Source organism: Hemiscyllium ocellatum, chromosome 1, assembly GCF_020745735.1.
Source record: "Hemiscyllium ocellatum isolate sHemOce1 chromosome 1, sHemOce1.pat.X.cur, whole genome shotgun sequence".
NCBI lineage: Eukaryota > Metazoa > Chordata > Chondrichthyes > Orectolobiformes > Hemiscylliidae > Hemiscyllium > Hemiscyllium ocellatum.
The window spans coordinates 10478808-10505969 of NC_083401.1; the positions used below are offsets into that span (position 1 = coordinate 10478808).

A 27162-nucleotide genomic window follows, 5' to 3' on the forward strand; every position below is an offset into this window, starting at 1 on the left:
CAAATGTCAATTGGTAATTCAGCTGTGTTATTCTAGAACTTTCCTATGTACAATGTAGAAACACTGGAAATTACTTTGTGTGTTATGTCAATATCTCAATACATTATTGTTTACTGCAGATATTCAGAGACATCACTGTGTTATGCACAGCTATCCCACAAGGTACTGTATATTATACAGATACATTGAGGCATTACTGTATGATATATATAGACACCTCAGAATATTAGTGTGTTTCAATAATTCATGAAAAACAGAGTTAATTGTTCTTAATTGTCATATCCATAACTGTAAGGATATACTGGTGTCCTGCTTATGTTTTCAGTCTTGGTTTTACACAGTTTACTAATACTCTAAAGATTGGTGCTGCAAAGGTACACCTTGGGTATTTCCCACTTACTGGACAATGAAGGGCATTTTTAACACAATCGCTCTAAAATTTTCTTGGTCAGATAACATGCCTGTTTGTAGATAGCTGAATTTTCTGTATTCCTGCATGTCCTACCATAGGAACCTCATGATCGTTTCACAATACGTCCTTAACATAACTGGGCAAAACTAATATCTGACGTGACAACTATCCATTCTTCATTGTCCATTCCTCTGCAGGACTGTGAGAATGTCTCTACCTCCTTATCATAATCCCTTTCCTATTATAATAAAACCATAATGTCCTTCAGCCTCAGTTTTCAGTGCAAGCTCTCAACCTTAACTTAACTCTGGATCTTCATGCTGAGCTCAAACTAAACCCTTCTTTTGAATCACCCGCACCTTTAAAGGAAGTTTTAGACATTGTTATTTGTGGTCATACTTTGTGTTTTACTTTGATGTCTAGTGATGGACATTACTTAGCCACTGCTCTGCTGACAACCAACCACTGAAAAGTTTGTTTAGCAAAATCCAGGTATTCCCAAAAATGTCCATCATTGTGTAACTGTTCAGTGAGCACACCATTCAACTTCCTTCTCAGTCATATATATAAATAAAAACTAATGTATTCTGTGCAACAAAGCAGCGTACAAACTGCCATTTTTTGCACTTTGATTTCAAGCAAAATATCTGTAGTCCTTACAATTTCAACATAACCCACTGCAACATTCTGAGGTATCCATACATCATATAGTAATGCCTCAAGGTATCTCTATAACATACTGTAACCTTCTGGATATCTGTAACAAACAACAATGTACTGGAACATTGACATAACACACAAGGTAATATTCTGGTATATCTACGCGGTACATAGAATATCTGCATAACACAATAATCAATAATCGGGAAAAAGTGAGGACTACAGATGCTGGAGATCAAAGTCGGGAGTGTAGTGCTGTAAAAGCACAGCAGGTCAGTCAGCATCCGAGGAGCAGGAGAATATGTGGTGTATATGGGTTTCACTAAGCAATTTGATAAGGTTGCCCATGGTAGGCTATTGCACAAAATACAGAGGCATGGAATTGAGGATAATTTAGTGATTTGGATCAGAAGTTAGCTAGCTGAAAGAAGACAGAGGGTGGTGGTTGATGGGAAATATTCATCCTGGAGTTCAGTTACTAGTGGGGTACCTCAAGGATCTGTTTTGGGGCCACTGTTCTTTGTCATTTTTATAAATGACCTAGATGAGGGCATAGAAGGATGGGTTAATAAATGTGCAGATGACACTAAGGTGGGTGGAGTTGTGGATAGTGACGAAGGAATTTACAGGTTACAAAGGGACATAGATAAGCTGCAGAGGCGGCAAATGGAATTTAATGTGGAAAAGTGTGAGGTGATTCATGTTGGAAGGAGCAACAGGAATAAAGAGAACTGGGCTAATGGTAAGATTCTTGGTAGTGTAGATGAGCAGAGAGATCTCGGTGTCCATGTACATAGATCCCTGAAAGTTGCCAGTCAGGTTGATGGGGTTGTTCAGAAGCCATATGGTGTGTTAGCTTTTATTGATAGAGGAATTGAATTTCGGAGCCACGAGGTCACTCTGTAGCTGTACAAAACTCTGGTGCGGCCGCACTTGGAGTATTACATACAGTTCTGGTCACCACATTATAGGAAGGATGTGGAAGCTTTGAAAAAGGTTCAGAGGAGATTTACCAAGATGTTGCCTGGTATGGAGGGAAGGTCTTATGAGGAAAAGCTGAGGGACTTGAAGTTGTTTTCATTAGAGAGAAGAAGGTTGAGAGGTGACTTAATTGAGACACATAAGGGCCTGTTTCCACACTGTAGGGAATCTAATCTAATCTGATCTGATCTAATCATAATCAGACAGTTAGATAGTGTGGACAGTGAGAATCTTCTTCCTTGGATGGTGATAGCTAGCATTAGAGGACATAGCTTTAAATTGAGGGGTAATAGATATAGTTCAGATGTCAGAGGTAGTTTCTTTACTCAGAGAGTAGTAGGGGCGTGGAATGTGCTGCCTGCAACAATAGTAGACTCACCAACTTTAAAGGCATTTAAATGGTCATTGGATAGATATATGGATGAAAGTAGAATATTGTAGGATAGATGGGCTTCAGATTGGTTCCACAGGTCAGGGCGACATCGAGGGCCGAAGGGCCTGTACTCCACTGTAATGTTCTGTGTTCTATGTTCTAGTGCCAATCTCCTGCCTTTTCCTCATATCTCTGCACCCCATTACTTGCCAAAAAGCCCATCCAATGTTCTGTTGCATGCCTCAATCACATTTCCAGGAAGAGCATTTCATGCCCAAAGCATTCACTGTGTGAAAAAGCTTGTTCTCACATCACCCTTGATTCATTTGCAAATCACTTTAAATCTATGCCCTCTCGTTGTTGTTTCTTTTACAAATGGAAACTGCCTCTCCCTATCTACTCTATCTAGCATGGTGCAGTGATTAGAACAAGGGCCAGGCGGATTTCATTGACCATGAGATCCTGAATTGGGGTTGTCAACCAGGGCCAATCAGGGAGTCCTGGCTGACAGATATAAACAGGGGATTCAGAATCTCCTCACTTCACGGACTGGCCCTGAGCTGGCTGGCCACAACCAGTGTCCGAGACGAGACGAGACGAGATGAGACGAAACAAAACTCCACAAGATTCCCTCAGTCCAGGGACTGGCTCTGAGCTGGCTGGTTAGAGCCCATGTACTGTGCACATGTAAAGAAAAGGTGACTTGGTGACAGGATATCAGCCTTTGTGCAGTTATTTCACCCGCTCATGATTTTGCAAACCCTAATCAGATCTCCTCTCAGCCACCTTCTCTCCATGGAGAACAGTCTCAACTGGAAATCCTTGTGTACCACGTCATGTGGTCCCCTCATCAAGCCTTTCTGTTACCTCTTCATCTTTATCCATGTGATTTCTAATTCAATCCAGGAGAACTGTCTCTGAAAGTTGAACTGACTGGTCTATAATTGTTTGATAGACAAGCCGGAGGCTGGGTGAACAAAGCAAGCCAGGCTGGCCCAGGAGGTTTTGGGTCTAACCCTTCTTCAGGAGTGGGCGTGGGTGTGGGGGGAGCTGCAGATAAAGGGGGTGGGAGGTCAGGTGTTGAGGTGGGGATAGGTGAAGACAGGTAGAGGGTACGACCTGGTTGGTTGATGGGAAGAATCAATCCGGTTGGTAGCTAAAGGGCAGGGTCGATGAGAGGAATGGAAAGGAGGGGGGAGTGGCTGGAATCATCCTTAAGAACGCTTTTAAATGAGGCTGTAATGTTGGCAATTCTCTAATTTTCTGGCACCTCCCCCAGAGTCTGGGGAAGACTGAGAGATTGTGGCCAGTGTTTCTTCAATTTCCACACTCTTTGAAAATCCTTGCATGCATCTGATTTGACCCCTGTACCTGGTCAACATTAAATGCCAACAATTTACTCAGGACTTCTTCCTTCTTAGTTCTGAACCTCTTAGTGATAGAGTTTCCTCTTTTGTCATCATGGTCTGGGTAGCAACATTTTCTTTGACAAAGACAGATGCAAAACATTCACTGAATAGCTCAGCCATACCCCCGGCTCCATCTGTAAATCTTCTTTCTGATCTCTAATTGGCCCTTCCCCTCCTTTGAACTCTCTCTGTTTATGTGTCGATAAAAGACTTTGGGATTTTCCTTCAAGTCAGCTGCTAGTCTTTTCTCATTATTTCTCTTTGCTTTTCAAATTTGCTTTTTCAACTCTCCCCAAACCTGTATTCCTGTTCATTCTCAATTCGATTTTCTGCCTTGCACCATTCATAAACACAGCTTTTCATGAAAATGATCCATTTATAATATTTCTTTTTTGTCTGTTGGCCTAACAGAAGTTCCTGATTGCACTGGAGAGGGTACAGATGAGATTCACCAGGATGTGGCCTGGGATGGAAAGTCTCAGTGACGAGGAGAGACTGGATAGGCTGGGATTGGTTTCCCTAGAGCAGAGGAGGCTTGGGGTAGTGGGATCTGACTGAGGTACATATAATTATAGTGGACATTGACAGAGTATATTGCGGGAATCTTTTCCTCATGTGTGCCTAAGACCAGAGGGCATAGGTTTAAGGGGAGGAGTAAGTGGTTTTGAGGAGATCTGAAGAAAAGACTTTTCACCCAGAGGGTGGTAGAATCAGATGCTCTCACAGCATTTAAGAAACACCTGGATAAGCACTTAAAATGGCTGGGCATGGTAGACTATGGACAGGTGCAGGTAAATGGTGTTTGTTGATCAGGATTGACATAGGCGTCTGATGGACCTGTTTCTATGCTTGTATGCCTGTATGACTTTTTGTACCATGTGCTTTAATTCTTGTAACCAACCTCCTATGGAGGGCATTATCAAAGCCTTCTATGTATCAACATCCATTGACTCTTCCTTCTCAATTTGGCATTTATCTAAATTAAACTCCATCTGCCACACCTCAGCCCATTGGCCCTTCTGATCACAATCCTGTTGTACTCTAAGCTAACCTTTGTCACTGTCCACTACACCTCCAATTTTGGTGTCATCTGCAAACTTACTAACAATATCTCCTATGTTCACATCCAAATCATTGATATAAATGATGAAAAGCAGTGGACCCAGCACTGATCCATGTGGCACACTGCTGTTCATGCCTAGCATTTTCTCAAATGACGTGAAAAATACTTCCATACTTGTTGCCTCAAATTATGTGCAAACTCAACATTTCCTTTCTGGACTTTAAATCATGACTTAGATCCACCTAATGAAGTAGGTCTACTTCATTATCTGATACCTCCTATTTAGTTGGACCCTTTTAAAGTGACAGCTTTCTGTCTCTTTCAGTTATAATTTTAGTTTATTCATGTCTATTCTTTTTAATTCTATTTCCCTTTTCTTATCTTTTTCTGCTATTTCCTTGTATTTTACTGTCACCTTTTTCATTCTTTTCTCATACTCAAGCCATTTTAACTGCAACTGAATATCACCTGATTCCAATGTTTTACGACCCAGAGTATTTGGTTATTCTTGTATTTTTCTCTAAACCCAAGTGCTGTGATAGCACCTCAATTATCTCTGCCTTAATAGAAATGACAGTAAATGTTACCTCCAGTTTACCCACCAAGTCAATCAAATTGGGTTTCTAAAGTTCCCCTGTCCTGGAGGAAATCCATTATCTCTTCCAGTGGCAGGTTTTAAGTGCATTACAGAACCTGGTGTTTTTTTTCACCTCTCAAACAAAGAGACCTTGGGGTGCAGATATATAGTTCCTTGAAAGTGGAGTTGCAAGTAGACAGGGTGATGAAGAAGACTTTTGGCATGCTTGCCTTCATTGGTCATAATATTGAGTGTATACATAAAGTTGGGAGGTCATGTTGTGGTTGTATTGGACATTCATTAGGCCACTTTGAGAATACTGCATACATTCTGGTTTCCCTCCTATAGAAAGGATGTTGTGAAGCTTCAAAGGGTTCAGAAAAGATTGACAAGGATGTTGCCAGGGTTGGAGGATTTGAGCTATAGGCAGAGGCTGAATAGACTGGGTCTGTTTTCCCTGGAGTTTCGGAGGCTGAGGGGGTGACCTTATAGAGGTTTACAAAATTGTGATGGGCATGGATAGGATAAATAGGCAAAGTCTTTTCCCTGGGGTAGGTGAGTTTCATGAGAGGCCATAGGTTTAAGGTGATAGAGGAAGGATTTAAAAGGCACCTGAGGGGTAATTATTTCAGGCAGAGGATGGTATATGTTTGGAATGAGCTGCCAGAGGAAGTGGTGGAGGCTGATACAATTACAACACTTAAAAGGCACGTGGATGGGTATATGAACAGGAAGGGTTTAGGCGAAAGTGAGGACTGCAGATGCTGGAGGATAGAGTTGAGAGAGTGGTACTGGAAAAGCACAGCAGGTCAGGCAGCATCTGAGGAGCAGGAAAATAAACATTTCGGGCAAAAGCCCTGCATCAGGAAGAGGGATATGGGCCGAGTGCTGGCAAACGGGACTAGGTCAGACTGAGATATCTAGTCAGTATGAACAAGTTGGACCAAAGGATGTGTGTCCGTGCTGTATGCCCCTATGACTCTGTCACTTCCTAATACCACACCCAAATCCTCTTGTGCCTGTTTCAATCCAAGATGGCCCACCAAACATTGTTACCCCTCACTGTGGTAGGGCACTGGAAATCAGGCCCTGCTATTCCTGAGGCAAACACAAAAGCTAAGCACTTTAAAAAGTATGCAGAAGAGAGAGAGAGAAACAGAATTGACATTTCAGATCCAGGGACCCTTCATCAGAACTAAAAACAGCCCAGAAAGGGTGGTATTTAATGCTGGTGATGGGTGGGGTCTGGGGTTGGGGGGATGAGGAGTGAATGGAGACAATGCTGAGAGAGAGAGAAAGAGAGAAAAGCAGAGGCAAACAAAGAGATTGCTGATGATGAGCGAAGAGTGGATAAATAGCGAGTAGGATGCCAACAGGAAATGTGAATGTGTGAATCTTTTTGCACAGAGAGTGATTCGTGTGTGGAATAAACTTCCTGAGGAGGTGGTGTATAAGAGTAAACTTACAGTGTCGAAAAGACATTGAGATAAGTACATGAATTGGAAATGTTTGGGGGATATGGGACAAGCACAGGCAGGTGGGACTATTTTGGTTTGGGATTACTGGTGGCATAGGTTGGTTGGACTGAAGGGTCTGTTTCTGTGCTGTATGACTCTATGATTCTATGAATGTTTGAAATGGGGTTGTCTGTGCTGGGAGCAGCATTACAAAACAGAATCTCGCGGTGTGGGTAATGAGTGAAGAGCTGCGTGTTCATAGTTCTGAAATTATTAAACTCAGTGTTGGGTCCTGAAGGCTGTAAGGTGTCTAGACAGGTGATGAGGTGCTGCTGCTCCAGCCTTGCGTTAAGGTTTGCTGGAGCACTGCAGCAAGCCTGACACTGAAATGTCGGCCAGGGAACACAGTGGTGCGTTGATGTGACAGGTAACTGGAAGCTCAGGGTCATGTCTGTGCTCAGAAGGTAGGTGTTCCACAACCACCTGATGAAGGAGCAGCGCTCTGAAAGCTAGTGCTTCCAAATAAACCTGTTGGACTATAATGTGAAGTTGTGTGATTTTTAACAACGTTCCCCAAAGTGGACACTCAGTCTATGTTTTGTCTTCCCAGTGTAGAAGTGAGGTGCTGGAGGACTGGATGGTGGCTAATATTGTGCCTTTATTTAAGAAAGGCTGTAGGGAGAAGTCTGGTAACTATAGACCAGTCTACCTGGAATTTACTAAAGCCTTTGACAAGGTTCTGCATAATAAATTTAAAGCAAATTAGCTTTCGGAGCGCCGCTCCTTCATCAGGTGGTTGTAAAGGAGCAGCGATCAGAAAGTTAGTGCTTCCAATTAAACCTGTTGGACTATAACCTGGTGTTGTGTGATTTTTAACTTTGTCCGCCCCAATCCAACACTGGCATTAGATTAGACTTACAGTGTGGAAACAGGCCCTTCGGCCCAACAAGTCCACACCGACCCGCCGAAGCGTAACCCACCCATACCCCTACATTTACCCCTTACCTAACACTACGGGCAATTTAGCATGGCCAATTCACCTGACCCGCACATCTTTGGACTGTGGGAGGAAACCGGAGCACCCGGAGGAAACCCACGCAGACACGGGGAGAACGTGCAAACTCCACACAGTCAGTCGCCTGAGGCGGGAATTGAACCCTGGTCTCTGGCGCTGTGAGGCATCTCCAAATCAAAATAAATTGGTTAGCAAAATTATATCACAAGGGATTTAGGGAGAGCTCACCAATTGGATACAAAATCAGTTAGATGGCAGGAGACAGAGAATAATTGTTGAGGGTTGTGTTTTAGGACTGGAGGCCTGTGACCAGCAGTGTGCTGCAGGGATCAGTGTTGTTTGTCATTTGTATAATTGATTTGGATGAGAATTTAGGAGGCATAGTTAGCAAGTTTGTGGATGATACCAAATTGTGGTGTAGTGGACAGTAAACAGGATTATCTCAGATTACAAAGGGATCCTGATCAATTGGGCCAATGGGCTGAGGAGTGGCAGATGGAGTTTAATTTAGATAAATACAAGGTAAAACAAGGTAAAATACAAGGTATTTTGGTAAAACAGACAAGGGCAGGCCTTCTACAGTAAATGGCAGGGTCCTGCATAGTGCTGCCGAACAGAGACCCCGGGTTTAAGTACACAGCTGCGCTGCTAGACAAAGATGATTATTAAATTGGAGAGGGTTCATAAAAGATTTACCAGGATGTTGCTGGCACTGGACGGTTTGAGTTATAAGGAGAGGCTGGATAAGGCTAGGGCTTTTTTCACTGGAGTGTAGGAAGTTGAGGGGTGACCTTATGGAGGTTTACAAAATCACGTGGGACATAAACAAGGCAAAAGACAAAGGTTTTTTTCCTAGAGTGATGGAGTTCAAAAATAGGGAGCATATTTTTAAGATGAGAGGAGAAAGATTTAAAAGGGACCTGAGGGACAACCTTTTCACACAGACGGTGGTTCGTGTGTGGAATGAACTGCCAGAGGAAGTGATAGATGCAGGTACGGTTACAAGATTTAAAAAGCATCTGGATGGGTATGTGAATGGGAAAGGTTTAGAGGAATATGGGTCAAATGCTGTCAAATGGGACTAGTTCAGTTTGTGAAACTAGGTTGGCATGGATGAGTTTCTGAACTGTATGATTCTATGACTCTGTGAGACCACAAGTGAATGTGAACATTGTACTTTTATAGAATTCCAGCATCTGTAGTTCTTGGCTTTATATTCCTCCATTTCCCTCTCTTTTTAGACCCAGATTGACAGAAATCAAGGACAAGGTTTCTGTACTTAACAAGAATTATTATTTATTACAAATCAATCACCTCTAACCACAGATAAACAATTATGAGCCATTGACACATAACTCTACTGGTGAACTCTAACTAATTTCCAGACTGTCCTTTACACACACTTACATCTAGACACTGACAGAAACAAACAGAAACATTGATGTCATGGATGGAGGAAAAAACTGAGAAAGCAGCTTGTGGTCCCTGGTCAAAAAGTTACTTTTAATTAGAAGGTTGGAGGTATTTGTCATTGATAACTGGTCACTAGTTCATGGACCAATTATCTACTTGTTGCCAGCTATATTTCCATTCTCTGGTTCTAGTTACCCATTAACTAACCTTGCCCCATTGCTTAAACCAACAGCAGTGTAAACAACACTTACAGTGAGTATCAGGTAAATTGCTTTTAAAAAGTACACAACTGCTTCAATTGGTATTGGCTTTTTAATGAATCTTTGTCTCTTTTTAGTCCATAATCTAAGACGACAGAAAAGATACAGTCTTTATAACACCACCAATAGTGCTGCCATAAGGTCAACTCCAGCATTTACATCAATTTCATCAACATCGCTTACATCAATCCCTGAATCCACACCACCACCATAAAACCATCAGCAACACTGATGTCTGAATGTGTACCATCATCACTAACAATACCACCATCTGCACCAGCACTAACACTAACACCAACAACCACCTGATGAAAGAGCAGCTCTCCAAAAGATAGTGCTTCCAAATAAACCTGTTGGACTATAACCTGGTGTTGTGTGATTTTTAACTTTGTCCACCCCAGGCCTACACCAGTACTGCCAAAACACAACACCAAGACCAAAATCCACATCAAAATCAAAGCCAATACTAGAATCCACACCACCACCAATACCAGAACCAACACCAACATCAGGATCCACACCTACACCAGTATCGTCATCACCACCAGCATTAACACCCAGAAGTCACACCAACATCATCTCCATCAACACCAGAATCCACACCAGCACCAACACAAGCACTAGTACCAAGACCACCAGCAATACCAAGACCACCTAAGCACCAACAGCAACACCACTGCCAATACCAACACGAGCACCGGCAGTGGCACTGACAATGTTAACACAGGCAGTGGAACAGACACTGACACCAATACCAGCAACAAAACACCAAAACACAACCACCAACATCAAAACCTACAGCAACACCAGGCCCGAAATTGACACTAACAGAAACTGCAGCAAAAGTTTACAATGCTTTTCATCCCCTTTCGCTGCTGACTGCCCTTCTGAAACATCACATCCCCCTGAATATTTAGTTCCCAGCTTTGATTCCTTTGTAAAGCTGTGTAATGACTATGAGATCATAGCAATTAATCTGTATTTGTTCCATTAATTCACTTATTTCATTCTGAATACTGTATGTGTTCAAATAAAGAGCCATAAACGTTGCTGCCTTTTTACCATTTTATCCCCCTTTGATCCAATTTAATTCCATTTCCCTATGATTGCACACTCTGTCCGTTGTGGTCCTGTCTTGGTATTGTTATCTGAAGAGCTGCCCTGTAACTCTGCCACATCCTCTTGCTTTGTAAGCCTACATTATGCCCCTCCCAAACCTTTCTCCTCTCATTAGTTTGAAACGCGTTCTATAGCTATCTTTATTCAATGTATATTTATGCATTGACAGGATCGGTGCTGAGAGAATGTTTTCCCTCATGAGAGAGTCCACAATCAGAATAATGGGTCACCAATTTAAGACGGGGATAGATAGATTCTTGATCAGTCAGAGAATCCATTGTTATAGAGAAAGGTCAGGAAAGGGGACATGAGGACTGTTGGATTCGCCATGATTCTATGGAATGGTGGACCAGGCTCTACAGGCCAAAACGCTTACTACTGTTCCTTTTTTTTTATGGTCTTATGATTCACCAGGACACTGGTCCCAGCTTGGTTCAAGTGAAATCCATTTCACCAGAACAGCTCCCTTCTGCCTTAGTACTAGTGTCAGTATCCCATTCCTCCCTGAAACCCATTCCTCCCACATCAATCTTTAGGCCGAGTATTAACCTCCATGACTTCATTTACCCGATGCCAAATTGCCCGTGGCTCAGGGAATAATCCTGAGATTACTATCCTGGAGGTTCTGCATTGCAATGTAGCTCCTAACTGTTCAAAGTCTTTCAGTGGAACCTCCTTTCTCATCCTATCAGTGTCGTCGGAGCCAATGTGGATGAAAGGGCTGGATCTCTCCCCTCCCTCTCCAGCCCTGAGCAGATGTCCTTAACCCTGATACTGGGGAGGTCACACAGCCTCTGGGATTCCTACTCTCTGCCTGTTCATGTGTCTGTCTAAAATGTCTCTTAAATGTTGCTCTCATATCTGCTTCTACCACCTCCCCAGGCAGTGCATTCCAGTCACCTAACACATCCAGTTGCAATCAGTTTCAATAGAGCTTTTCCTTCTAAATCCAATTGAGTACAGGTCCAGAGTCCTCAACTGCTCCTCATATGACAAGTCCTTCATCCCTGAGATCATTCTTGTAAACCTCCTCTGCCACCCCCTCCAAGAGTCAGCATATTTTTCCTTATACTCCCTTTAAACCTCTTGCCGCTTACCTCAAATATGATCTTTGCTTCTTCTTATCTATCCTGTCTTTCCCCCTGTTAATTTTATACATCTCAGTCATGTCCCCTCTCAATCTCCTGTGTGCTTAAGGAAAACAACTCTGTCCAATATTTCTTCATAACCAAAACTCCCCAGCCGAGACAATATCCTGGCAAATCTCTTCTGTATCTTCTCCAATGCTATCACATCCTTCCTATAATGTGGGTTCCAGAACTGCACACAATACTCTAGCAGTGGCCTAAGCAGTGTTTTATACTGTTCCAACATAACCTCCCTGCTCTTAAACTCTGTGCCATGGCTAATAAAGGCCCATTTGCCTTCTGAAGCACTTTATCCACCTTTCCTGATACATTAAGGGACCCATGAACATGCACATCAAGGTGCCTCTGTCTGTAAGTGCTTCACAGGCTCTTACTGTTCATCATGTATTCCCTTGCCTTGTTTGTCCTGCTCATTTATCTGATGGGATTCCATTTATCTCTGATCAGCCCACCCGACAGCCTGCCCTCCTGCAATCTAGAGCGAGCCTCCTTACTGTTTTCCACGTTGCTAGTTTTTTTGTATCATCTGCAAACTTACTAATCAACCCTCCTATATTAAAGTCTGAAATACCTATACACAAACAGCAAGAGCATCAATACTGACCTCAGTGGAACTTCATTGGACACAGACATCCAGTTGGAAAAAGACACCTTAGCCATTATCCTCTACTTCCTGTCACTCAGCCAATTATGGATCCAATTTCCCAAATTTTCTTGGATCCGATGGGCTCCTACCTTCACTATCAGTCTCCTGTACAGGACCTTACCAAAAGCCTTGCTGAAGTCCAAATAGACTACATCAAACATATTGGCCTCACTTACACACCTTTGACTATTGATTAAATTCCCTACAGTGTGGAGACAGGCCCTTCGGCCCAACAAGTCCACACCAACAAGCATCACTCTAATCTCCAGTATCTGCAGTACTGACTCTGCCTAATAAATACTGCTCTGGCCAGCAATGTCCACATCCTGTCAATGAATATTTATTTTAAAAAAACACTGGGATATATTTCAACCAGCCCTGGAGATTTATCTATTTTTGAGCCTGACAGACCACTCAGAAACCTCTCTCTCTGTTTATTCCTTTTCTTCTACATGAGCTCTCACCAGCCAGCTCAGAGCCAGTCCCCTGAATCTGGAGACTCTCTGAACACCCTCTCTGCCTAAGTTCATTTCTTAAATTATATCACAGTCCTTAATGAGAATTCAGGTTCAGCCAATTCTTACATAGATAGATCTATGTTCTATGATAGAACATTTCAACGTAATGCAGGCCCTTCAGCCCTCGATGTTGTGGAAACAATCTGAAGCCCATCTAACCTACACTATTCCATTTTCATCCATATGCCTATCCAATGACCTTTAAATGCCCTTAAAGTTGGATGGGTCTGTTACAGGCAGTGCGTTCCACGCCCCTCCTACTCTCTGAGTAAAAACAGGTCCTATATCTATCACCCCTCAATTTAAAGCTATGTCCTCTCGTGCTAGCCAATGCCATCCAAGGGAAAAGGTTCTCACTGTCTACCCAATCTAACCCTCTGATTATTTATATGACTCAATTGCGTCATCTCTCAACCTTCATCTCTCCAATGAAAATAGCCTCAAGTCCCTCAGCCTTTCCTCGTAAGACCTTCCCTCCATACCAGGCAACATTCTAGTAAATCTCCTCTGAACCCTTTCCAAAGCTTCCACATCCTTCCTGTAATGCGGCGACCAGAACTCTATGCAATATCCAATAATCTGTACACACCAGTGTTTTGTACAGCTGCAGCATGATCTCATGGTTCCAAAACTCAATCCCTCTACCAATAAAAGCTAACACACTGTATGCCTTCTAAACAACACTGTCAACCTGGGTGGCAACTTTCAAGGATCTATGCACCTGGACACCAAGATCTCTCTGTTCATCTATACTACCAAGAATCTTACCATTAACCCATTAGTCTGCATTCCTGTTACTCCTTCCAAAGTGAATCATCTCACACTTTTCCACATTAAACTCCATTTGCCACCTCTCAGCCCAGCTCTGCAGCTTATCTATGTCTCTCTGTAACCTACAACATCCTTCTTCACTATCCACAACTCTACCGACCTTAGTGTCATCCACAAATTTACTAACCCATCCTTCTATGCCCTCATCCAGGTAATTAAATAAATGACAAACAACAGTGGACCCAAAACAGATCCTTTCAGCTAGCCAATTTCTGGTCCAAACCGTGAAATCACCCTCAATCCCATGCCTCCATAATTTGTACCTACCGTGGGGAACCTTATCAAACACCTTACTGAAATCCATATACACCACATCAACCGGTTTACTCTCATCCACCTGTTTGGTCACCTTCTCAAACAGCTCAATAAGGTTTGTGAGACATGACCTACCCTTCACAAAACTGTGTTGACTATCCCTAATCAACTTATTCATCTCTAGATTATTATAAATCCTATCTCTTATAACCCTTTCCAACACTTTACCCACAACTGAAGTAAGGCTCACTGGTCTATAATTACAAGGGTTGTCTCTACTCCCTTCTTGAACAGGGGAACCACATTTGCTATCCTCTAGTCTTCTGGCACTATTCCTGTCGACAATGATGACATAAAGGTCAAAGTCAAAGTCTCGGCAATCTCCTCCCTGGCTTCCCAAAGAATCCTAGGATAAATCCCATCTGGCCCAGGGAACGTATCTATTTTTACACTTCCCAGAATTGCTACACCTCCTCCTTATGAACCTCAATCCATCTAGTCTAGTAGCCTGTATCTTAATATTCTCCTCGACCACATTATCTTGATCTGGTGTGAAATTGGGCTGCTCTTTCCATGCACCCTGCTCAAAGACCTCAGCGATGGAATTTTAAACCTGCAGGTTTGCACAAATTGAAGTTTAGGGTGGCACGGTGGCACAGTGGTTAGCACTGCTGTCTCACAGCGCCAAAGACCCTGGTTCAATTCCCGCCTCAGGCGACTGACTGTGTGGAGTTTGCACGTTCTCCCCGTGTCTGCGTGGGTTTCCTCCGGGTGCTCCGGTTTCCTCCCCCAGTCTAAAAATGTGCGGGCCAGGTGAATTGGCCATGCTAAATTGCCCGCAGTGTTAGGTAAGGGGTAAATGTAGGGGTATGGGTGGGTTGCGCTTCGGCGGGTCAGTGTGGACTTGTTGGGCCGAAGGGCCTGGTTCCACACTGTAAGTAAGCTAATCCAATCTAAAAGTTTTAAAGACAATTGGGATGATATGGTCTCCTCATCCAGGTCACTGGTATACATTGTAAGTAAGTGAGACCCACACCTTCCTTGATGTAGCACCTCATCCCACCATCTTCCTGTTTTAAATATGACAATCACATGAACAATCCATTAATCCGCTGAACCCTTATCTAATCAATGGTTTCAGTTTGGTTTAATATTGTATTCCTATCTCTTCCCTCACACTATTGAAAATTACCAAACATAATCCATGGGGACCAGATGTCTTACCCCCCCCACCCCCCCACCCCACTTAGAGTTTGTTTATATCAGCAACTAGTGCGCCTCTTTCTATCTCAAATATTTTAACACTGATTTTGATCCTTCTATGTTAAATAATCCTGGTGTATATTGAGGCAAAGAATTTAAGATTTCTGTAATTATTCATCTATTTGTAGGAAAATATAACATTTGTCATTGATGCCTCAATAGAATACATAATTTAGTTTAGATTCGTTGATAATTTAATTTTATAGTCTCTCTCTCTTTATCCATCATTTGTCTTGTTTCCGAACCTATCTATATTGTCTTGTCATCTTCTCCTTTCTCGTCCATGTGGTTAGCCTTTCCTTCAGAATCAGTGCCCAGGGTGTGCCATTACTACTTTTGGGAGAAAGTGAGGACAGCAGATGCTGGAGATCAGAGCTGAAAAATGTGGTGCTGGAAAAACACAGCAGTCCAGGCAGCATCCGAGGAGCAGGAGAATTGACGTTTCGGGCATAAGCCTGAAGAAGAGCTTATGCCCGAAAAGTCGATTCTCCTGCTCTTCGGATGCTGCTCATTACTACTTTTGTTTATTTTTGCTCTTTGATTAAAGGCATTTCCTGGTCACTGTTTTAAAGGGTTCCCACTGCTGTTCTCTTCCTGTAGCGGTAAATGTTTACCCAGCATACTTTCCTAAGTCCCATTCTCATCCCCTATGTAACCTTGATGATAAGCTGCCATGTAAAGATGGAACTACAGCTCACTCATTGACATGCTGCCCCCTAGTGATATTGCTGGAAATAACAGCATCAGGTGAAACAACAACATGCATTCCCAGCTCATTCTTAGCACTGCCTCTCTCAACTTCCCCAGTGTCTCTAATTTGCCTGACCTTCAATACTGGATGAAGAGAAATCTCCTCCAAGCAGGTATGAGGAACATAAAAGCCGTGCGGCTGCACAGCGGCTTAGTGTAAGCACTGCTGCCTCATGGCGCCAGGGACCCAGGTTTGATATCAGCCTCAGGCGACTGTCTGTGTAGAGTTTGCACATTCTCCCCGTGTCTGTGTGGATTTTCTCCAGGTGCTCCAGTTTCCTCCCACAGTCCAAAGATGTGCAGGTCAGGTGACTTGGCCATGCTAAATTGCCCATAGTATTCAGGGATGTGTAGGTTAGGCTCATTAGTCAGGGGAAATGTAGAGTACTAGGGTAGGGGAATAGGTCTGGGTGGGATACTCTTTGGAGGGTCAGTGTGGACTTGTTGGGCCAAATGGCCTGTTTCCACACTGTAGGAATTCTATCATTCTAAAAGTCATTAGCCTTGGGCCAATCACTTTGCCCAACCAGCAACTGAATGAGTATGTACAAAGCATGATTAGTATGTTTGCAGCTGACACTAACATAGACGGTAGCATGGATAGTGAAGAAGGTTAGCAGAAATTGCAGCAGGACCTTAATCAGCTGGGGATGTGGGCCAAGAAATGGCAAATGGAGTTTAATATAGATAAGTGATGATATAGATAAAGTGTATAAGTCCTGCTAGGATTTGCTTTCCCAAAAAGAATCACAGAAATGTACAGCACGGAAACAGATCCTTCGGTCCAACCTGTCCATGTCGACAAGATATCCCAACCCAATCTAGTCCCACCTGCCAGCACCCGGCCCATATCCCTCCAAACCCTTCCTATTCATATACCCATCCAGGTGCCTCTTAAATGTTGCAATTGTACCAGCCTCCGCCACATCCTCTGGCAGCTCATTCCATACACGTACCACCCTCTGTTTGAAAAAGTTGCCCCTTAGGTCCCTTTTATATCTTTCCCCTCTCGCCCTAAACCTATATCCTCTAGATCTGGACTCCCCAACCCCAAGGAAAAGACTTTGTCTATTTATCCTATCCATGCCCCTCATGATTTTGTAAACCTCTATAAGGTCACTCCTTAGCCTCCGACGCTCCAGGGAAAACAGCCCCAGCCTGTTCAGCCTCTCCCGATAGCTCAAATTCTCCAGCCCTGGCAACATCCTTGTAAATCTTTTCTGAATCCTTTCAAGTTTCACAACATCTTTCTGATAGGAAGGAGACCGGAATTGCATGCTATATTCCAATAGTGGCCTGACCAATGTCCTGTACAGCCACAACATGACCTCCCAACTCCTATATTTAATATTCTGATCAATAAAAGAAAGCATACCAAACGCCTTCTTTATACCCTATCTACCTGTGACTCCACTTTCAAGGAGCTGTGAACCTGCACTCCAAGGTCTCTCTGTTCAGCAACACTCCCTTGGACCTTACCATTAAGTGTATAAGTCTTGCTAAGATTTGCTTTCCCAAAATACAGCACCTCGCATTGATCTGAATTAAACTCCATCTGCCACTTCTCAGCCCATTGGCCCATCTGGTCAAATAGAGGTCTTGCATTTTGGAAAATCAAATCAAGGTAGGAGTTTCATGGTAACAGATAGGGCCTTAAGGAGTGCAATGGAACAGAGAGATGTTGGGGTTCAGGTGCATGGTTCCCTGAAAATGGAGTCATAGGTAGACAGGGCAGTCAGAGCATTGAGTATAGAAATTGGGAAGTTTTAGAATTTAGAATCCCTACAGTGTGGAAACAGGCCCTTTGGCCCAACTGATGATGACACAACCACACGACCCTCTGAACAGTAACCCACCCAGACCCATACCCTATGGCCCCATATTTACCCCTGACTAATGCACCGAACCTACACACCCCTGAGTTATCTTTACCACTTGCTTTTGCACCTATTTTTGTAGTCATTTGAAACTTGGCCACAGCACATTCTCTTTCCTCATCCAAGTCATTAATAAATAATTGTGGCCCCAGCACTGGTCCCTACCACATTTCACTAGTTACAGCCTGAAAATGCGTCCCCCTTCTCCCAACTCTCTTCCTTCTATAAGTTAGCCAATCCTCTATCCATGCTAACATACTACCTCTGACACCATGGGCTCTTTTCATATTAAACAGCGTAATGAGTGGCACCTTAACAGATGCCTTCTAAAAACTAAATATATTCCATCCATTGTCTCCCCTTTATCTATCCTCTTTGACACTTTCTCTCACCAGTATCTGAAACTGAAGCACATCTTCTGTTATCTTCGAAACAGGAGTAGGCTGTTCTGTCCATCAGGCCTGCAATGCGATTAACACCGTTGTGGCCAATTGAATAATTCATGTCCTTTACCCACATTATCTCCATAACCTTGTTTGCCATTTGATAAATTATCAACGTCTACTTAACTCTCCTTCTTTATGTTCATTTAAGCGGGCATTGGATAGGCATTTGGAAGTTATTGGGCTAGTATAGGTTAGGTAGGACTCGGTCGGCGCAACATCGAGGGCCGAAGGGCCTGTACTGCGCTGTATCCTTCTATGTTCTATGTTCTATACTCAAACCCTGATCTTCCACTGCTCTCTGGGATAGAGAATTCTAAGATTCACCACCCTCTCGGTCAAAGGAAAAGAATATTCTCATCACAGTCCTCTGTGGCATCCCCTTCATTTTTAAAATATTCCCTGGTTCTAGAACCTTCAACCAGGATCTAATCCATCTGCCCCTTTAAGTATTTTGCGTATTTCAAGGTGATCACCTCATTCTTTGCAATTGTAGAGAATACAGGCTCAGTTTGCTCAGGCTCTCCAAAGAACAGTCCTACCATTCTGGCTCAAACCGGGTGGACTGGAAATACACCGGAAGAACTTTGGATGGTGGGAGTCTGAAACAAAAGGAAGAAGTGCTGGAGAAACTCAGAGAAGAAAGCAGAGTTAACATTTCGAGGCAAGTGACCCTTCCTCAGAACTGGTTCTGATGTAGGGCTGCTGGACTTGAAAGCTTAACTCTATTTTCTGTCTCCACAGATGCTGCCAACCTGCTGAGCTTGTCCAGCACTTTCAGTTTCTGTTTCTGGTGAACCTTAATTGCACTCTGTCGAGGGCAACAGTATCTTTCCTGAGATAAGGAGACTAATCTGTAATCCAGGACTGGTCTAACCATGTTCCGATACAATTATAAGAACTTCTCCTGTACTCAAATCCTCCTCTGATAAAGACTAATATCCACAAGATTTCTGAATAGCGTGCATGTTGCCTTCAGTGAGTTATTGACAAGGACATCTATGCTCTTTTGTATGTCTTACAGTTCCCAGTCTTTCACCATTTGAGAAATACTCTGCTCATCTGCTTCTCTTCCAAAGTGAATAACCTCACATTTTTCTATATTATATTTCATTTGCCAGGCATCTGTACTTCACTGAACCTTTCTCAACTTTCCTGAAGCCATTTTACATCTTCCTCACAACACATATTCCCACTTGGCTTTGTATCATCCACGAACATGGTCCTCACTTTGCATTTGGTCCTCACCTCAAGATCACTGATATATTTGTGAACGGCTGGGGCCAAGTGCTGATCCTTGCGAGATCCCACCAATTCTTTAGGTTCTTTAGATTGAGCTTCTAATTGCATAACCTTTCCATGACCAAAACCAACGAATTCCAACTCTGTAATGCTCCCCTTCCCTTGATCCTGCCATCATCCCTTTGTTACTGAAGCCCTTCATCCATGCCTTTCTTATTGCTAGACATGATTATTCCAACTCTGCCTTGGAGAGCCTCCTACTTTCTACCCTCAATAAATGTGAGGCCACCCCACTCTCTCCGACACCTCCTAAACCATAACAAGGCCCAATTATTTTTTTGCCCTCCCAATGCCTCCTAGCCCACATCGACTTCTAGTTTGACAATGGCTTGATTTAAATATGCACATCCTTACTGTCCAATCCACGCATTTCCACTCTAGCCCTCCCCCACCTTCAGCAACACAAGACATCGTGGTCTCTGTCTTCTCCAATTCTTGCCTCTTACACTTTTTGATGTCAGTGACAAAGCTCCAAATGGTTGTGCATTTAGGTGTCGACGTCATAAATTCTGGAACACTCTCTGTCTAGGTCCTGTTCAGTTTTCTAATTCCTGGTGAAGGGCTCCTGGCCGTAACGTCGACTCTCCTGCTCCTCGGATGCTGCCTGAGCTGCTGTGCTTTTCCAGCGCCACACTCTCGACTCTGATCTCCAGCATCTGCAGTCCTCACTTTCTCCTACCTTTCTAATTCTACCAAGGAGGAAGTCACAGCTGAAGGACCCACTCAATAGCCTGGAGATATCTTAGTGGCTTGTAGAGCTTAGGGGAAGCAATGGCCTTGTGATATTATCGCAGGATTGCTAATCCAGAGACTCAGTTAATATTCTGGGGACCTGGGTTTGAATCCCCCCCCAAGGCAGATGGTGGCATTGGAATCCAATGAAAAGAAATCTGGAATTGAGCGTCCAACGATGACCATGAATCAATTGTTGAAAAACCCCATCTGACTCATTAATGTTATTTAAGGAAGGAAATGCTGAATTTACCCAGTCTGACCTACATGTGACTCCAGACCCACAGCGATGTGTTTAGTTCTTACCTGCCCTCTGGGCAATTAGGGTTGGGCAATAAATACTGGCCCAGACAGTGACACTCTTATCCCTTGAAGGAGAAAAGAATGATGGGGATGTTTACAGAGATAGGGATTTTCTTTCCTTATTCTAACATGAATCACACCTGCCATGGTCACATTCACTGGGGTGTATAAGGTCTGAGTCATATGTGGGCCAGACCAAGTGAGGACAATACGTTTTCTTGCCGAAAGAACATTAGTGAACCGGTTATATTTTACCACAATCTGACAACTTCACGGTCACTTTTACTCAGCTTTTAATGCTGGTCTTTGTCTTCAAGAAAAACAAACTCCAAATTCTCAGACACCCCTGGTGGAATTTGAACATGCTCTCTGGATTGTTAACCAGGTTATTGGATTTAATAACAGAACCAATACACCATCAGCATACCTGGTGATGTATTGGTTCTGTTATTAAATCCAATAACCTGGGTGGATGTTGCTGGGTGGGCCAGCATGTGTTGCTCATCTCCATGTATATTGGTCAAGCCGGTGGTAAGATGCCTTTTGAACCACTGCAGTCCAACTGGTGTGAGGACACACATATTGCTGAGGGGATGTCGTTTTGACCCAGTGGCAATGAAGATATCTGCTGTCCTTGTCCTCCTTGGTGGAAGTGGTCATGGCTTTGGAAAGTGCTGTCTGAGGATCTTTGGTGAATTTCTGCAGGTCATCTTGTTGCACAGAAGGGAAGGAGGGAAAGGAGGAGAGTGTCAGTCATTGGGGACTCAATAGTTAGAGGCTCAGATAGGTTTGCTGGGAATGAACGAGACTCACGGTTGGTGCGTTGCCTCCCAGGTGCCAGGGTCTGTGATGTCTCGGATCATATCTTTGGGGTCCTGAAGGGAGAGGGTGACCAGCCTCAAGTCGTGGTCCGTGTAGGTACCAATGGCATAGGTAGAAAGAGGGATAGTGATGTAAGGCAGGATTTCAGGGAGCTCGGGTGGAAGCTGAGAGCTGGAACAAACAGAGTAGTTATCTCTGGTTTGTTACCCGTGCCATGTGGTAGCGAGGCAAGGAATAGGGAGAGATAGCAGCTGAACACGTGGCTGCAAGGATGGTGCAGGAGGGAGGGTTTCAGGTACTTGGATAATTGGGGCTCATTCTGGGGAATGTGGGGCCTGTACAAACAGGACGGTTGTCACTTGAACCAGAGGGGAACTAATATCCTGGGTGGGAAATTTGCTGGTGCTATTCAGGTGGGTTTAAACTAGCTCAGCAAGGGGACGGGAACCAGAGGTGTAGCTGCAGTGCACAGGAGGATGAGAGTAGGAAGGACAGGGACAGGATTTTCAGGGTCACAGGAATGTGCTGGCAGACAGCAAACTCGTTTGAAGTGTATCTACTTCAATGCCAGAAGTATCCAAAATAAGGTAGGTGAGCTTGAAGCATGGATAGGTACCTGGGACTTCGATGTTGTAGCCATTTCGGAGACTTGGATAGAGCAGGATGAGGAATGAATGTTGCAGGTTCCAGGGTTTAGATCTTTCATTAAGAACAGGCAAGGCGGTAAAAGTGGGGAAGGTGTGGCCTTGTTAGTCAAGGATAGTATAACGGTGGCTGAGAGAACTTTTGACGAAGACTCGTCTACTGAAGTAGTGTGGGCTGAGGTTAGAAACAGGAGGAGAGGTCATATTGCTTGGAGTTTTTTATAGGCCTCAGCAGAGTTCCAGGGAGGTGGAAGAGAGGATTAGCAAAATTATTTTGAGTCGGAGTGAAAGGAACAGGGTGGTCATTATGGGGGACTTCAACTTCCCCAACATTGACTGGAAATGCTATAACTCTAGTATGTCGGATGGATCAGTGGTTGTCCAATGTGTACAGGAGGGTTTCCTGACACAGCATATCGAAGGCCGATGAGGGTGGGGGGGGAGCATTGGATCTGGTACTTGACAATCAACCAGGCCAGGTGTTTGATTGAATTGTAGGTAAGCACTTTGGAGAGAGTGACCATAATTCGGTTGCGTTTAGTTTAGTGATGGAAAGGGATAGGTACATACCACAGATCCAGAGTTATTGATGGGCTAAGGGCAATTATAATGCGATTAGGCAAGAATTAGGATGCATAGAATGGGTTAGCAAAATGCAGGACATGCAAACAATGGAAATGTGGAGCAGGTTTAAGGAACAGATATTGTGTGTCCTTGATAGGTATGTCCCAGGCAAGCAGGGAGGAAGTGATAAGGTAAGGGAACCAGGGTTTACTACAGGAATTGCATCTCTTGTTAAGCAGAAGAAGGAGGCGCATGCTTTGATGAGGCAAGATGCTTCAGATGAGGCGATGGAGAGTTACACATCAGCTCGGAAGGATTTAAAGAGAGAGTTAAGAAGAGCAAATAAGAGGATATGAGCAGTCTTTAGCAAATAGAATAAAGGAGAACCCTAAAGCTTTCTTTAGATATGTGAGGAATAAAAGGATGATTAGGGTAGGAATAGGGCCAGTCAAAGACAGTAGTGGGAAGTTGAGTGTGGATCCTGTGGAGATCGGAGAGGTGCTAAATGAACATTTTACATCAGTTTTCACTCAGGAAAAGGAGAATATTGTAGAGGCGAATGAGGCACAAGACATTAGACTAGAAAGAATCGAGGTTAATTATGAACAGGTGTTATCAATTGCAGCAGGAGTGTAAGTAGACAAGTCCCCAGAGCCGGATGGGATTTATCCAGGATTCTCTGGGAAGCTAGGGAGGAGATAGCAGAGTCTTTGGGTTTGATGTTTGAGTCATCATTGTCTACAGGTTGAGTACCTGAGGACTGGAAGATTGCAAATGTGTGCCCTTGTACAAGAAGGGCAGTAGAAATGACCCAGGAAGTTATAGACCAGTGAGCCTTACTCCTGTTGTAGGAAAGGTATTGGAAAGGATTATAAGAGATAAGATTTATAATTATCTAGCAAGCAACAAGTTGATTTCAGATAGTCAACATGGTTTCGTCAAGGGCAGATCATGTCTCACAAGTCTCATTGAGTTTTTTGAGAAGGTGACCAAGCATGTAGATGAGGGTAGGGCAGTTGGCGTGTTATACATGGACTTCAGTAAAGCCTTTGATAAGGTTCCACATGGTAGGCTGTTGGAGAAAATGCAGAGGCATGGAATTGAGGGTGATTTCGCAGTTTGGATTAGAAACTGGCTTTCTGAAAGGAGGCAGTGAGTGGTGGCTGATGGAAAATATTTAGCCTGGAGTCCGGTTACTAGTGATATGCCACAACAATCCGTTTTGGGACCACTGCTGTTTATCATTTGTATAAATGACTTAGACATAGGCATAGGTGGATGGATTAGTAAATTTGCAGATGACACTAAAGTCAGTGGAGTAGTAGACAGTGTGGAGGAATGTTACAGGTTGCAGGGGGACTTGGATAAACTGCAGAATTGGGCTGAGAGATGGCAAATGGAGTTCAATGCAGCTAAATGTGAGGTGATGCACTTTGGGAAGAATAACAGGAAGGCAGAATACTGGGTCAATGGAAAGATTCTTGGTAATGTGGATGTGCAGAGGAATCTTGCAGTCCATGTGCACAGATCCCTGAAAGTTGCCACCCAGGTGGATAATGCTGTTAAGAAGGCATACGGTGTGTTAGGTTTCACTCGTAGAGGGATTGAGTTCTGGAGCCGCAATATCATGCTGCAACTATATAAAACGCTGGTGCGGCCACACTTGGAATATTGTGTACAGCTCTGATCCCCGTATTTTGGGAAGGATGTGGAAGCATTGGAAAAGGTGCAGAGGAGATTTACCAGAATGTTGCCTGGTCTGGAGGGAAGGTCTTATGAGGAAAGGCTGAGAGACTTGGGTCTGTTCCCATTGGAAAGAAGAAGGCTTAGAGGGGATTTGATGGAGACATACAAGATGATCAGAGGATTAGATAGGGTAGACCGTGAAAGTTTTTTTCCTAGGATGATGATGTCAGCTTGTACGAGGGGCGTAACTACAAATTGAGTGGTGATAGATTTAAGACAGATGTCAGAGGCTGGTTCTTTACTCAGAGAGTGGTAAGGGCGTGGAATGTCCTACCTGCTAATGTAGTCAACTCAGCCACTTTATGGAGATTTAACCAATCCTTGGATAAGCACATGGATGATGGGATAGTGTAGGGGGACGAGTTGAGAATAGTTCACAGGTCGGCGCAACATCGAGAGCCGAAGGGCCTGTTCTGCGCTGTATTGTTCTATGTTCTATGATAGTACACCATGCTGCTACTGAGTTTTGGTGGTGGAGGGAGTGCGTGCTTGTGGATATGGTACCAATCAAGAACGCTACTTTGTCCTGCATGGTGTCAAGTTTCTTGAGTGTTGTTGAAGCTGCACTCATCCAGGCAAGTAGGGGGTATTCCATCACCCTCCTGACTTGTGCCTTGCAGGCTCTGGGGAGTCAGGAGCTGAGTACTCACTGCAGTATTCCTAACCTCTGGCCTGCCATTGTGTTTATGTGGTAAGTGCAGTTGAGTTTCTGGTGAATGGTAAATGCCAAGATGTTGATAGTGGGGCGTTCAGTGAGAGTGACACTGTTGAATGTCAAGGGGTGATGGTTAGACTCTCTTCTTGGAGATGGTCATAGCCTGGCATTTGTGTGGCTCGACTGTTACTTGCCACTTGTCAGCCCGAGTCAATTTCCATGTCTCTTTCTTCCACAATTTAAATATTATGTCTGAAGTCTGAACCTTGTGATGTCTTTCCCTGGCAGGTGAAGGTGTGGTTCCAGAACAGGAGAACGAAATACAAGCGTCAGAAGCTGGAAGAGGAAGGGCCTGAGTCCCAGCAGAAAAAGAAAGGCTCCCATCATGTCAACCGCTGGAGACTGGCCACCAAACAGTCCAGTCCCGAGGACATTGACGTCACCTCTGAGGACTAGCGAGGCAGAACGGGGGCAGGGAGGGGAGGGGGTGGAGGGAAAATGGCAAAGGTGGGTGTGGAAGGGGGAAGGCAAAGAGCAAGAGACATTGAAGGGGACAAAATGAAAGAACAGACATTTCTGACCCAGTGCAAGGAGGATGGGAAACCTTCAAAAACAAGTTTGGAGAATGACAACAAGACATCGACAATCATCAAAGACCTTGTACAAGACTTTGTGGAGAGCGAATCTCAAAAGTAAATGCACTTCAGGATGTAGTTGGAAGAGGGTAATACTTTTCCAGTGACATTGAACCATGCCCTGTATATATATAAATATATATTATATTAAAATGTTATCAGAAAGATACACTTTTTTTTATTTATTGGACGTTCCTTTTTTTTTATAACGGTGACTTTTCAACTTGTTGAGAGGATTCAAGCCGGGACGATTTAAACGGTCTTGCCTTCTCAGGAGTTGAATATGTTTTTGTTGAGGTGAAGGTGTTCCAATCACTGCAGATCCACAAGGGAACGTGTTGGGAGGTTGTATGCCTCATTTTCAGGGAGTGAGCCTCTTGTTTCTCACTGCACTTGTTGGATGAGTTATATCTGGAACTCCTACTGATCGCCCAGAAATAAAAACCTTTCACAACATCATCAATACATCTTGGTGTCGTCACATGTAAGTGATATTGATGTACATGCAAGAGGCTTTCAGTGGTTTGCTCAGATAGTCCCAGCTCCTCACAGTTTCCTTCTCCTCATCTCCTGAAGATGCTGAATCTCACTGAGATTTAGTTCCAGGTGTTCGACTCCACTGCCTACAATCACCTGGATGGTCATTCTCCCTGTGTGAGCTTTCTCAGTGAGGAACAGCCTGACCTGGCCTCAACTCACACAGACACAGGAACACGCGCACACACACACACACACACACACACAGGCACAGACGCACACATGCACACATACAGAGACACACACACGCTCACGGACACAGACACACATGCACACACACACAGACAGATAAAAACACAGAGACACATACATATGCACACACAGACACAGACATGCACACACACAAGACTCACACTCAGAGCTGAAGCACACACTGAAGACTTGTACATTCTCAAACATATCAGTCACTGATTGCTCGTACACTTTCCCAGCAGGCCACTGAGTGGTGGGGGCATACTGGCTCAACACTGTCTGACTAATGGCTTTTGTAAATCAAGGAGGGGCAAGAGACTCAGAGAATGTTTCCACACCCTGACTCTCTCTTCCTGTCTCTCTCCATCCTGCTTCTCTGTGTCTCCTGTCTCTCTCTTTCTCTCCTGCCTGTCTCTCTCTCTCTCTCTCTCTCTCTCTCTCCTGCCTCTCTCCATTTCCATACTGTCTCCCTCTCTCTCTCTCTCTCTGTCCATACGCTCTCTGGTGGGAAACTCTCCTCTCACAATTCCCGATGCAAGTGTGAAGGCCAACATTCTTCT

General features: G+C 43.9%; 1 protein-coding gene across 1 annotated transcript in view; it reads left to right on the forward strand.

The window, feature by feature from the left end:
• Positions 1 to 25694, forward strand: part of emx1 (empty spiracles homeobox 1) — a 44940-nt gene extending 19246 nt beyond the window's left edge. Inside the window, exon 3 of the mRNA XM_060828100.1 lies at positions 25527 to 25694. Within this exon, the coding sequence (XP_060684083.1) occupies positions 25527 to 25694 (168 nt within the window). The remainder of the gene's footprint in view (positions 1 to 25526) is intronic.
• The last annotated feature ends 1468 nt before the right edge of the window (positions 25695 to 27162 follow it).